At 43.1% G+C, this 14,731-nt stretch overlaps 1 protein-coding gene across 1 annotated transcript in view; it reads left to right on the plus strand.

Annotated features, from left to right (window-relative positions):
- The window catches only part of LOC138492324 (clustered mitochondria protein homolog), a 1,100,229-nt gene that overhangs the window by 894,829 nt on the left and 190,669 nt on the right, over positions 1-14,731 (plus strand). Inside the window, exon 19 of the mRNA XM_069619372.1 lies at positions 2,426-2,565. Within this exon, the coding sequence (XP_069475473.1) occupies positions 2,426-2,565 (140 nt within the window). The remainder of the gene's footprint in view (positions 1-2,425; positions 2,566-14,731) is intronic.

A 14,731-nucleotide genomic window follows, 5' to 3' on the forward strand; every position in this document is an offset into this window, starting at 1 on the left:
TCCTCCTTTAGGCTGGTGGGACCAACTAGCCTCAAGAACTGCTTCGTTTCCGGCCAGCCCCTGAGTCGTTGTGGCATTCCTGGGCTGCAATTTCCCAATACCTGGGGTACCTGGACCATCAATGAGTGCAACGTCTTCCGAAGGACAAATCTGGCTTAAACTTCGCAGTCATCCGTGTGGGTCTACAGAAGCAGGAAATCTTTGTCCAGAGTCCCCTCTAGAGTTCGGGACCGAGGAAATTCAAACCGTGGATATTCGGGTTTTGTTTGGTGCTGAGAAAAAGGCGGCAAAACAACGAAGAGCCACTGAAACGAGAGGAATCCATTGCTGCAGAGTCCCTCTCGGGAGTGCTGCTGCAGAAGCCCGCCAGACTTCTTTTCATCACTACGACCAAGATCTAGGAACAAGGGTCTGCATTGCTGCATCAAGAAGGAAGTCAGCTGGAACATCTGCTTCAATTCGAAGGTACTGTGGGGCTTTGGGTTTAACCATCTTTAGCCCAATCTAGTGCTTCCTAGCTTGGGGATTGCTCCTTTCTACCTTTTTGAATTACTGCAATTCACCTGGGCAGGCCCGTTCCCTTACAGGTTGTAACTGTTTTACACTATTATTACCTGGATAATAGATGGCCTACATACCTCTGGGAGAAACGACTATTGTTAGTGCTACAGTGTTCTATTCTACTCTTAACACTTTTTCCCTCCAAACTCAATAGTCTATAATGAACCACAAGTGCTACTACTGACCTTAACTGATGTCACTTGGTGTGCTGGAAATGTTTTAGTACAGAAAGAACTTACTTGCCTGCATTCTTAACTTCTGAAATTTTACTTGATGTAACTATTAGTTGCTGCATAACTGAGTGTGATTTTTTTGCTTTGTGTATAATAATAAATCATTTTAATATACACTTTATGGTTGTAAGTGTTTACTTGAATACTTGTGATTACTGATTTCATTGTTCTGCTTTACAGCTCACAGTACCCCTTTTAAGATAAGCCTGGCTGCTCAGTCACTCTACTGACTTGTGTGGTACAGGCCAATGTTAAAAGTTGGGTCACTAATACCAAGCAGATGGGTCTTGTAAAGTCCCACACCAGTTGCTAACACTAACCTTCCCTGAGAAGATCACCCTTCCACCCGAGGACTTCTAACCAAAATCAACATCCTCGTATTGTCCCACATTGATGTGGGAAACATCCTCTTCACTGTCATTCTGGCAACGCTCTGGGCTGCACTTTGGGCCATCGAACACACACTGTGGCATGACTCATAACAGGGAACAAGAAATTCACCCACATTTCTGCCATTCTAAAAGAGCTGCACTGTCTGCCCCTTCCAGCCAGCATTCTCTTTAACTGCCTGCATCACCTAGAAGACAACCACCACTTACACACCTGCCACTTAGCTGCAAAACTCTGTAGCGCAGGTGGGTTGTACAGGAACCAGGCCGTGGCTAGGATTGAGAGGAAACTTGCATGCAAGGAAAGAAACCGGAAACAGTCCTTCTCTTGCTTGCCTCTGCCTACTGGAAAACCATTCTGGTGGCAATCCGGACCACACCAATGCTCTTGCAGTTCAGGAAAGAAATCAAGTCTTTACTCGTCAGTCAGTACCAAGCTGTCTCCTAGGTTACTTGCATTCCCTTGCTCGTGGCCAGGGCGCCCTGTGCAAATAGTATAACCCTCACCTCATATGTTACCCTCAACAGTGCTCTGTTGCTTCCTAGCTAGGTTTGCCCTATATAAAATGTAAATATAAATACAACTGTGTCTGCAGTGGGAATCTGAGATAGTGCCTTCACTCCGCTTATTCTGTCGGAGGGTCTAGGATTTGGATGCAAATAATTTTTCTTCTTAACTTGAGAAACTGATACCATTCGCAAAAGACAAAGCTAATGCGTAACGTGCAGTCAACAGAAGTCAGCAAATAAAGAGCAGTTTTTATACTTTCCACTTCAAATATCGAGAGCAAGACAACCATAGTTTATGGGCCTTTGCTGTAACGTTAAAGAACTCATACCATTGATTAACACATCTTTGCATTTTGTAAGAAAGGTACTGATCTTTTGTTTAGTGCCCTCTTTTAACCAGTGAGTAACAGAAGAAGAGCTTGAATTTGTGACGTTATGTATTAGTCCTGGCGTGTACCTATATACGTTGCTGGATATTGTACTGCTGTTGTTCATTCACCTCACCTTTGAGAACTGGATTCTATTTATACCGCACACTGAAACGCACATTGTGTCAACATCCATTAGAGCCTATAAGACCCACTGTTTTTTGCAGATTATAATGATGTTGCTAATAAGGCGAACTTCAAATATTTCGTTTTTAACCTGTATGAGAAGAGTGATATTTCCTAAACTCATGGATAAACGTTTTTTATGTTAATTGTTTGTGGAATGTTGCATTCTTTTATGCAGGTAATCTGAAGGACGGCATGGCACGGCTGAACGATGCACTCTTACAGTTCAATAACGTGTATGGGGCTGTGCACCCCGAAATCTCCATGTGTTTGCGCCTTCTGGCCAGGCTTCAGTACATTTTGGGTGATGTGACAGCGGTAAGAAAGCTTTTGTCTTTGTAAAATTAGTGTTTTCTCTTGGAAGGGCCAGTTATTGTGATTCTTAAGAGTAGGGTACTAAAGGTTATGAAAGCCTTTGACAGCTGACTGCTTCTGATCTGATCCCACAAACTATTGCAGCACAATTCTAAAACTGTCTTTCATAATCCCATGCGAATGTCATTGTATTTATACATTTTATATTACATATGCATTCCAGTTTCTTTAGTAGCTGTCATAATAAATCGGTATGACTACACAAGGGGGAAAAAATCCATAACTACAATACCCCTAATAATAATGTAAACTTTTTGTGATCGTTTTGCAAATTAGTATTAGTAACGGGATGACTTATGTTTGAAATTCTGATAGGCTACCTTTTAGGAAGTCTTTTCTTTTTGCAGCCTTCCCATTTAACTCCAATGGCACCCTCTGCATATCTGGATGGACCCTATTTTGATCCTGGAGCTATTTTTTGGCGTGAGGTGTCCTTCAACCCCACTCACTAGCTTAACCCCCTTGTTTCAGTCCTTATGGCTGTGAATGCAGCGGGGACTCGCCCCCCCCCCCCGTAATCCTTTTTGTGCAGCAGTACTGCTTGCACCCGGGACAGTGCCACTGGGAAACATTGCTTCTCCTTTATTTTCCTTACACTTCCCAGTATATATGAATGCGTTATCGTTTGCATTCAGTTGAAGCAGTGATACGACAGTACAAACGTCTGTGAGTGGATCTGCAAGTCCTCAGTGGCTGATCCAAGCAGCCAGTAGCCACAGGCCCCTCATCCCGCCCGCTTCACAAAGACAAAAAAAGACCCTGGGGCAGAAGCAGAGAATCTTCACCCACAAGCCTTTCGTGCAGTGTTTGTGTGACTGCTCTTTCCTTTCAGTAGACTAGACACTGTTTTGAGGTGCGTTATGTTTAGAGGATCGCATGCATACAAGCTATGGAAGTGTCTTAGGGGGAATCAAGCTGGCAGGCAAGATCCGATCGGCTGGCGATATATTACACTAATTCAAAATCCATTGAAGCTGTTGCCTGTAAATGCGTGAGCGAAGCGAAATAGAAAATGCAAATGCATTTCTGCAACACAGTGGCCACCTACTAAGAATTAAGAAGTTCTAAGAATACTAAGAATTAAGAAGTCCAAGATGGAAACCCTTTGGAAAATGAACCCATGAGAGGAACACAAAACTAACCTAATAAATGCATCCTCCTTCTATAAAAAAGAAATAATTTGCACTAAAAAGGAAGCCTATAATGTAAGAATAAGCAATGCTAGCTCCAGTGCCAAAGAATTATTCACCATCTTGAAGGAGCTAGAAAACCCAGATCCACCCACGGACCTGTCTGTGAAGGACCAACCTTGGTGCACTAATATCCAGGATGCCCTTGCGAATAAAATCACTGGCCTACAAACAAAAATTGAAAATAAAAGACTACAACTCTCCAACAATAGCTCCCCCCCACCACTAGCCCCCCTAACCCCGTCCTACCCTCCACCTCTAACACTAACCATGGCTTTACCTTCAAAAAAGTAACCGCACTAGAAGTGCAGAAAATTATAACTTCTCTCAAACCGTCAAACTGCAAAGGGGATAGCTGCCCGGCACAGATTATAAAAGATGCAGCAAGAGACCTTGCCCCTTTTATTTCTAAGCTCATAAACGTGTCATTCTCCACTAACTCGGTACCTAACAACCTTAAACAGTCATGGGTCCTCCTGCTTCTAAAAAAAACAGACCTTGGACTCAGCCATTCCCACTAATTATAGGCCTATCACTTCCTTTCCTGTTAAAAATCCTTGACAGAGTTGCTTACCTACAAATTCAGCATTATCTAGAGTCCAACCAATTACTCGGATTGCGTCAGTCTGGCTTTCGGCCGCAACATGGAACTGAAACCACCCTTGTTGATCTTAAAAGCCAGATTGACGACATCAAAGACAAGGGCAAGGCTGCTATCCTACTCCTTTTAGATCTCTCTGCAGCCTTTGACCTGGTCGACCATAAAATACTCTGTAACCACCTTTCCTCTGCCGCCCACTTCTCCCCATCTGCTGTCACATAGATACAGTCCTTCTTGGCCAATAGAACCATGAGTCTTCTCCCCGGTGGCAGCAGCAGACCCTATCCCTATCACTTGCGGTGTCCCACAAGGCTCATGTGTTTCACCTATACAATATCTTTACAAAGCCCCTCTTTGATAAATTGGACCGTCTGGGTGTCACGTACACAAACTACGCGGATGACACCCAGATACTCCTCACCATCTCGGGTAATTACAATACTGATGTTTCCAGGATCAATGAAATCTTCTGTCATTCAGGCATGGATGGCCACACACGACCTCTGCCTGAATGACGAGAAGACTGAACTGCTCATTGGCGGCTCACCGAACAACTTACAAAAGCTAAACCCCAACTACTCCAAGATCATAATCGATGGCAATACTATCACTGTCGCCAAACATGTGAAAACACTTGGCTTTTACATCGATGCCAATATTAACCTCACTAAACAAGTCAACTCGACCGCCTTAGCTACTGCCTATACAGGTAAATTAATTGGGCCTGTAGACCATTTAGTTACACTAACAGCTGCCTTACGCTTGCTAGAGCCCTCATTCAATCTAGGTTAGACTACTGTAATAGCCTCTACCTAGGTGCCAACCAAGTGATAACTAACCAAGTCCTTCAAAATAACGCGTTACGTGCAGCATTCCCAGACGTGAGCATATCTCTGCCACCAGAACGGCTTGCTAATGGCTTACTATCCAACAAAAAATTGATCTAAAAACCCTCTGCCTTACCTACAAAGCTCTCAACCATCTAGCCCCCCCACCTTACCAACAAATTCACCATGAAACCATCCATCAGAACTATGAGATCCTCCAACTCCCTATTTCTCACAGTACCTAGATTTATCTCCAAAAGAGCCGGAGGCTCAAGTTTCACTGTCCTCGCCTCCCAACTTTGGAACACCCTGCCACTGAATATTAAGTCCTCCAACTCCTTCCAGTCGTTCAGGAAACTTGCCATCGAGTGGCTTCTGTCAAAAAGCCAACCTTAAGCTAGATTCAGTTATAAATTGTATATATTACAGTTGCCTCTTTTATGTCTTTACTGGCTGCTATTACCGCGACTTTCTGTTTATGCTATATATTAGTTTTGTTAATTTATCACTGCCTATTACCATGTATTGTGCCTTGTAACCTGTACTAAGCGCCCTTTTACTCCCGGGTCCGGAGCGCTATAGAAATAAAATAAACGGCTCTGCCCAGAGGATCAGGCGCCAGCCGCGCTCATTGCATTACAGCCTTGGCTGATCCAGTTCCATTTTGCTAAAAATAGCCTACAGTTTATGCGATTTATTAAAATACAGCGTACTCCGGTCTGCACCTGCTAAATTTGACCCTGACATAAAGCATGAGCTAAAAGCAGATTAGCACGTATGCAATGGGTTATGTGAATTGAATCACTGAATCACCTTTCCAAATTTGCGCTACAATAAAACATGAATGGTTTGGGGAAAATAAACAGATAACGTTCAACTTCAAGTTGGTGATAATTAGGCAGAGTAAAATTGCATTTCTTTGTTTTTCTGTGGCATTGGTGATCAGCACAGAGTAACAAAACACGTGGTGGGCCCAATTTACTCCATGGTCCCCTTGTCATATGCTTATTTATTTTTTTAAAGCATATTCTGTGTGAGTTTGTTTATTAAACACATTAAACAAGCATAGACATTTGACAAGAGAAAAAAACAGGATTGGTTTTTAATGTGTGCGTGCATTATAAGTAATTGATCAGGCATTGGAAGATGCAGTAATCGGTTTCCAAAGATGTTAATCTGAGGCAAAGCGGACGATTACAATTTGAACGGCTTGCATGCCATGTTGGTAAATACTACTTGTGATAAATTCAGGCAACAGGATGCAGTGTTACCAGTAATACATCACTGCAAGCGGAAATAGTGTTTCCACATGCAGAAATACCACACATACGTAGAGAAAAACCATACGGCAGCCATTATTGGTTTACAATCCTGTGGCATTCACACGTGGTAGGTGTGCCATTCCATTCATAAACAAGCATTGGCAATACCAAAACATTTGGCTTTTGTGTAGGCATGGGAAATGCATGTGCCAAGCACTGCCATAGTGGTATACACTGCCATCAATGGTTGCAGTTGCAAAATGGTGCATGTACCTGGACAAATACTAGTAGCACCTCGCAAATGCCTAATACTTATACACAAGCCAAAACTGTTGGCGTTGCCAATGCTTGTTTAAATACCAAAAGGATGTGGAAAATTTCATTTGTTGAAGGAAGAGTGTTCTGAAATTTCCGACGTCTGTGCTCTTTAAATTTGGCTTCTTCGCAAGAGGGCAGGGAGCAACCACTGAATGTAATTGAAGCATATTTGGCAGCTACGGGAGGTGGGTGTGGGGTTGACTCAATTAAAAGCCTTTTACATCAGCAACTTCCAAAATGCAATACGTTTATCAACCAACCTAGTTGTTAATACGGAATTCCTATTTTTAGGGATTCTATGGCCTCGTTTTTTTAGGCCACTCAAATGTTTGCTTTTTTCTCTTTATTTTTACAGATCATTGACTTATTTTTGGGTGCCAGAGGTATCTACTCTTGACGGCCCCCTGCTATTGCAACCCATTTAACTTTATTATGTAAATGGCTCCATTACTTCCCAAATCTAGGGCTGTGTTTAAAAAAAAAAAGACTCTCAAAAGACTCTAATAATAATAATTATTAGTTAAGGTATATGGTATTTGTATTTGTTTTATTTATAACGCGCAAGCCATTAGGGCCGGAGGCAACAGGGCAAAATTGGATTTTCCCATCCATAGAGGCACCCCATTTTTGCCATGGGCTGATTCTAGCACACTGGTAGCCCAATGTACCTTTTGATGGCCAATAGGGCACCAATGGTTTAGAACTCCCTTTGTTCAAGGAAAACGTGAGGAAGGTTCAAAATGGCCTTTCCAAATATATGGCCTCTTTGTGAGCCCACACGGCAGCCTCCATATTGGTTTAAACTGGTTTAGACCAGTGTAGGTCCCTGGGCTCTGCCTCTAACTTCCTGTGGGCATGGTCTAGGCGGAACGACAGTCCTGACCAAATGCCCCAAGCTCCATTGTATGCAGTAACCCTGTGGGAGACTTCACCAGCATTGTCCTCTTGGCAATAGGTAACCCAACCTTTGGTAAAAGTCTGTACTACACAAGTTGGTAGAGTGACTGAGCAGCCAGGCTTATCTCAAGAGGGGTCAATGTGAGCTGTAGGGTTGCAACATAGCTTCACAGTGAATGCCCCGACTCATTAATAAGTCCGATTGAGCTCCTTCACACGAACACTACAATGCAAATTAGACTTGCGCTCAAAGGGTTACTTTCCTCATCCTTCGAGACAAAACGAGTTTTAAAGCAAGGTGGCATTTTGGCTCTACCCTTTTTAATTTATTTATTTTGGACATGGGTGCAAACATTTTAGCAACCATAGCCAATGCACCGAAGCTACATAGCCAGCAGATAACGTGGCTACTTTACGTGGACTACCTCGTCCTCTTATCCAAAACTCCGAGAGGTCTGCAGAATCTTTTAGATAAATTGGATGATTATGCTTGATCAAATAACCTAATGATAAATACAGAAAAAACCCAAATTGTAGTATGCAGTAAATCTCCAAGACCGAGAGCTAACAAGTATTCGTGGTCATTGCAGAATGTCAAACCTATGGTAGTACCTCAATAGAAATACTTAGGTGTTTTTATTGATAGCATCAAGAATGACAAAGTACATTCTCTTAACTTGGAATCTAAATGAGCAAATCTTACATCACAGGCAAAAATTCTGTTTTATAAGTATGGTAAATTCACATGCAGTCATATTATGACCTTTTATCAACAAAAAGTTGTCCCCATTATAACTTACGGATCAGAAACAAAGCTACCTAGAAAACAAAAAAGTTGGGACACACTAGAGCCTTGCTTTTGGAAACAGGTTTTCAGATTACCGAAATGCACATCTATGCCAATAATAAAATTTGAATTGGGGGCACTCTTACTGTATGTACAGGTACTATGGAAATGTGTTGTCTTCTGAGAAAATGTCTACTTGGCATTAATACAAATAATATCTTGTGTACTGTGGCTCATTATTTGCTAACTTCTTAAAATGAATTTCCACGCTCTTGGCGAAATTTCATAAATGATGCACTATCAGATGCAAATATACCTTTTGGAGCGCTTATTGACCAATCCCGGAACACAGAAGATCAAGCTCTACCAGTATGACTGGATATGCACTCAAGAAAAATGTAGAACCCATGTAGATTTTAATTCCACCTTGTTTGGACATAAGAAATTCTGCACTATGGCTGATTACTTAGCCAAAAGACCGTCATCTCATATCAGAAATCAGTACATGAGATGTAGATTAAATCTATGGCCTACAAATGACATATTGGCAAGAAGAGGGCTTATTACTAAAGATCAGAACTTTTGTCGGTTTTGCAAGGCTTGTGCCCAGAGAGAAACGTTGCAGCATATAGTTGCTGTAGGTCATGCTCTAACTTCTAAGCGCAAAGTGTTTAAGAACTCACTTAACTTATGTTGCCCAGTGACTGTGATTGAAATATGGCAAATCTTTTCTGGCCCCAAGCAGGCAGTTAACATTGCCACAGTCCGTTATTTGGAGTCTGTTTTCCCACAAAACAGTAGTCACACAATAGTCACACATAATATTTTTATTAATATTCTCTATACCACATTAATTATGATTGTGTCTGATGGGTGTACACCTTGAACAATGCACAAATAACAATATCTAAAGTGTTGTCGTTTTAAAGAATTCTAATTGTGGTACATTCTAAATCTGTTTTTGGAACATGAATCTTTAAGGATATTATCAAAACTCTAGGATGTTGCAATTGGGAACTATACTTGTTTTATGTTTTCTTTTGTCCTGATTTATATTTAATGGAGCAGATTGTCTTGCTGTTTAAGCTAAACGTTTTAACAAGACAATGGTATGTGTATTTAAAAGATGTGATTTGTGCAAAAGTTATATTTTATTTCTTAAGGTGATATTTGTAATGATTTTTGAAAGGTTGATTTATTCAGCCAACCAAAAAAATTAAAAAGATTCACAGTGACAAGCATCCAAATAACACACTCAAGGTTTCTTGATGAATTATTTATTAATTTAACAGTCGGTTGAATAAGCCTTTTTTAGAAGGGAGCAAATATGTAACACTTAAATATACTTGAAAATACACACTCTGTTTAAATAAATCAGTAGATACCCATTTGGGATGGCACACATACTTCCTACACCCTCAGGTCACTTCAATAACTAGGACACTGGACATTGATATATCACTGGTACATTTAGAGCAATACTGAGTTTGGTGTCAAAAAGGGAAAAGGCTGGAAAAAACAATGGTTAACAAGCTTCTCAAACAGGTAAGCACTTGTGAACCCTCCAATGCAGTGTAGATTAACCCTTTACCAGCGATACAAGTAAAGAATGTATTTTTTTTGAGGGACAGATCAACACATAGCCAGAGGTTAGAAGAGACTATCAGGGAGCCATGGGAGTCAAGTAAGTAAAAAGTCTTGCACAATGTTATAGAGAGTTTTTGTTGAAAAAGAAATCCCTGTTGGGCCACAAGCTGGGACGCTTTTATTAAAGGCAGAAGTGCAAGCAACTCTACAAAAGGAAGTAAATGCAAGTCTCAACTCAGAACAAGCAATCTACAAAGCAAGAGGTAAGTACACCTTAGTTCACAGTACCTTGGGTCTGAAGAAATTGGTTTCAGATGGCTTCTGTTCCTGTTGTAGTATGGCAGATCCTGTTGTTCCTTGGCCTCAGTCGTGTGGACAAGAGGGAGGACGTCTGGAGACCCCTGAACTACGGCTTGAAGGTCGGCGGCAGCAATGGGCAAACTTCAGATCAGCGGCACTTTGCGGTTTCAGCTTCTTGCGAATAGCACCACTACGGTTCTTGGACACCTTGTGGACTTTCCTTGCTTCTGGGGTCCAGAACTCTGTTGAGGTGTCTCAGGCTTGGTCAGCCCTGCTTCGTGGGAGTCTGGAGGATCTTCCTGGAGCTCGGGTCCGGCTTAAAAATGATATACTCGATTCTGCAGCAGCAATGGAACTACAGCCAACTCTAAGAGGATTTCCAGATGAGTTTGTCTTGGGGTTGATTGGTCCCACCAACCCGAGGGGAGAAGTCATCCTTTGCAGGGCTTTTCTAGTCAAGGCTAATTCGGAGCTTCAGCATTGCAGCAGGGCCTCACCGGGCAAACCAACGGTCAAGAATTTGCAGCAAGCTTCTCTTCTAAATTCTTCTTCAGATTCCTTCGTCCAGTGGTCGACTCTGTCTTCCAAGCAAAAGACTGCACCTTTTATGCAATTCGTTCCCATTAAATCGCAGCCTAGCTGTCAATCACACAGCAGGGTGGCTGTTCTCCAAGGACAGCCAGCCAATCACCTTTGGGTGCATTCCTGTAACTAAGGAGACTAAGCACAGGGAGTTTCGAGAGCCTCTCTCACTTCCTGCCCTGCCAGACACGCTGGAACCAGAGGCGGGCTTCAGCAGTGAACCCCGCCAAAGACAAAACTAAAAAAGGGACCAAACCTGGTTTGGCAGGCAGAGTAAATCTGAAGAAGGATCTTTAAAACAAGAATGGCGAATAAAGAAGACCAGGGCCATTTTGACAAAAGTGGCACTCATGGGTGCTATACTGCAGCTGCGAACGCAGCCCGCAGTAGAAACACACTATGGTAGAAAAAAGTAAACCACTGCCACCATCCATTAATTGTATAAAGAGCAACATACAAATGTTACATGAGAAAGTAGACAACAGGGATACTAAGTAACCCCTCCAGCACTCTAAGAAAGATAGTGTGTGCTGTGTTTAGAAAGTTACAAAAGGCAAGTAAAGTCAATTTCACTTTACTGCTCTTGGAAACAGTAGTTTATCCAAGAGAAGGTATTTAAATCTGAAAGACTTCCCTGTGCCACTGCACTGAAGGTGCTGTGTGTCACATCGTAAAAAGATTATTCCTATGGAGTTTGTTAGACTCCAAAACCAAATGAAACACAGTGATCAAATTAAAGAAAAATACATGAGAGAGTGGGGGAAAACAGTCTCACTCGCTCATGAAACAAATTTAAAGTCCTAAAGTCCAGCAAAAGAGCTGGCGGTCTCTAAGGTAGAAGGGAGTTAGCACATTTCAGAGAATTCTCCCTTACACTTTTCATGATGGCCCTGTTTTCTTAGCATCTACTGCTGCTTCCTGCTGTTTACCGCCAGGATCTTCCTCTTGCTCTGGGTCACTGCAGTCTCCTGCAAGGGTGCTGGAACACTGTTAAGCCAGAATTCCTATTGTGTGGTTTCTGGGGCTCCTAAAATGTTTGTTTGTTCTACCTGTCTTTTTTTGTGTCTTGGTGGCCTCAGGGATATCTCTTAAATGCCCCTCTGTCATTAGATCCCTTTTTACCTAATATAAGGTATATAGTATTGGGTCAACCCTAAGGTGGCCGGTGCCAGGGGTTCCTATCAGGCTCCCAATTTTTGTAATAGCATCGCTTTATCATCCTACTGTGGTTTTAGGGCGTAGGTTTATGGCAGCCATATTTATGTTTCAGCTTCACCAAGGGTGCAAACCATTTTACTGCAATTGTAGCCCAATGTACCTTTTTGTTGCCATTTGGGTATCAATTGGTTTCCCATGTCTAGGTGACCACCAGGTAGGCTCAAACAAATTGTCATTCTGACTACGTGGGCTCTTTAGGAGTCCACAATGGAGGCCTCCATTTGGCCCCAAATGGTTTAGGCCAGTATATGTCCCTGGACTATCCCTTTCACTTTGTGTGTGGGTGTCTAGGCTGAGGGCAAGTCCTGCTGAACAACCAGTATTGTTGTTCATCTAACCTTCATTAACCAACCCCTTTCAGTGATTAGCTGGCTGGCCTGTGGCCAGCCCCTTTGTGCAAGGGTAGTTAGGCTTTATCCAGCCGCTGTTGCACTACTGGTTTCCTGTTCTGCAACTAGGAGGAAGCAGGTCTGCCGACCTGCTGAAGGAGTTTTTGCTGCGATTCCCAGCCGGCGGTCCCGTCTGTGCCCACTTTAGTTCTACCACATCACAACCTGTTGCTCCTGGAGCAGAGACTCCCCTTAGCATGGGCAGTTGATGCCATGGCATTCACTTTGGCTGGAATGACTGATGTTCATGTTTCCCCTTATTCCGATGCTATTACAGGTGGTAGCAAAAATAAGGAGGAATAGAATGCTGGGGATCCTGGTGGCTCCCAATGGCCCTGAAGGTTCTGGGTTCCCTCTTACTATCCATGGGGGTCTCTGAGGAGTGGTCCCTCTGTCTCCCCCCCCCCCACCCCCTCAGATGTCCAACTCTTCCAGTGTCCACACTGAGCAGGTTACACGATACAGCCCGGTGGCTGAAAGGAAGGGTTAGTAGTGAGGGGTATATCGGAACAGGTGACTGCTTATTCAGAAGTGACGATGCGCCTACTAGCCTGTGATGGACGTTGGGGTGTTTTTGCTTCATGGTGTGAAGATTGAAATATTAAGGCAATGTTATGTTCATTCTGCTGTTCTTGTCAGATGGATGTGATAAAGGGTTGGTCGTATAGAATCCCATTTAGGAGCCATTTGTGCTTTCTGGGAACCTTGGTGGGGGTTGGGGGATTGCACCTGTTGAGTCCTATGCTTTCCACCTCTTTGTGTTATTTTGCTTTGTAGCCTTCAATTGAAGCATCGTGTTCCACCATACAGCCTGCCATAAGTGCAGAGGTCTGCAACCTGCTTCTCGCCAGGTGGACTGTGACTCCCTTTATCCCCCCACCATTGAATAACCTGGCTAGGGGATGATGGGGCTAGGGGCTGATGGGAGTTGCAGTGTAAAACATCTCGAGAGCCAACGATTGCAGAAACCGGCCCTATTGCTAAAAGCTCTGCTGGAGGCTCCATTTGAGGCCTAGGTCTCATTGAACTTCCTTAGGTTGAAGGTTTTCTTTCTGGTAGCAATAACCTCAGCAAAAAGGTTGGGCGAACTGGATGCCCTGCTAAGCTTGGATCCATGTATCGAGTAAAATGGGGTTGTATTTCAGTTTCCACAGTCCTTCATTCCTAAAGTGTCATAAGGAACAAGAGCTCATCCTGCCTTCATTATCACAGGATGACCATCTCATCCTTTTGGATGTCTCAAATTCACTCCGCCTATTATACAACTCCTTGCACGAGATAGGACACATTTGTTGTCCTTTTTGACCTTGTCAAGAAAACTTTGTCTGCATTTACCTTGTCTACATTTACTTTGCCAGGCATTTACTTTGTCGTGCATTGATTTCTTCATGCCTTTACTTTGTCTGCATCTTCACATTGTGAAGGTGGCAATGGATATGGTAACGGTTGGCTTGAAGGGTCAAGTACTGGAGGGGGTAGATTATGGGGTCAAAATATAAGTGGGGGCAAAAGGTGCATCTCCCTGTAACGAAGTGAATGCTATGAGAAGTGAGACACGAGACAGAACTATATAGAAAAGTAAGTGTGAAAGTATGGCAAAGTGAATACAGGCAAAGTAAAGACATACTTCGAATAGATTGTGTCCTCCAACGTATTCCACAACTTTGACATGTAATGTCCACAGCTGTGCTAATTCGGAATTTCTTTTCGCCAGATGGCATCCTGCATCGATGGCGTCGGATCGATGTCCCTCGAAGGCCTCCCTTGAGGGCGACGTCACCGGATGTTATAAATAGGACGCACTGCGCCTGTAGCCTCAGTTCTGTTTTTTCCGCAAACATGTTTGCTTCGAGAACTCGACGCACCTCATGTATTCTTCGTGAATATGTCTTCATCTACCCCTCCGACTCCGCGGTCTGCCTTTAAGACTTGCCGGGACTGTAAGTCTAAGATGTCGATTACGGACCCACAACGCATTTGTATCTGGGCGAGAGTCATGACATTGACGACTGTGCAAAATGCCAGTCGTTGACTGCTAAGGCCTTGCGGGAGCGTAAGGGGAAGTTACAGGTAGGTAGGGGTACTAAACCCTGTCAGTCCCAAAAATATGCGAAAGGGAGGTCCACCGACGATTCGAGGGGTGACTCTCCT

The sequence above is a fragment of the Ambystoma mexicanum genome, chromosome 10, assembly GCF_040938575.1.
Source record: "Ambystoma mexicanum isolate Mex_15411 chromosome 10, UKY_AmexF1_1, whole genome shotgun sequence".
Taxonomy (NCBI): domain Eukaryota; kingdom Metazoa; phylum Chordata; class Amphibia; order Caudata; family Ambystomatidae; genus Ambystoma; species Ambystoma mexicanum.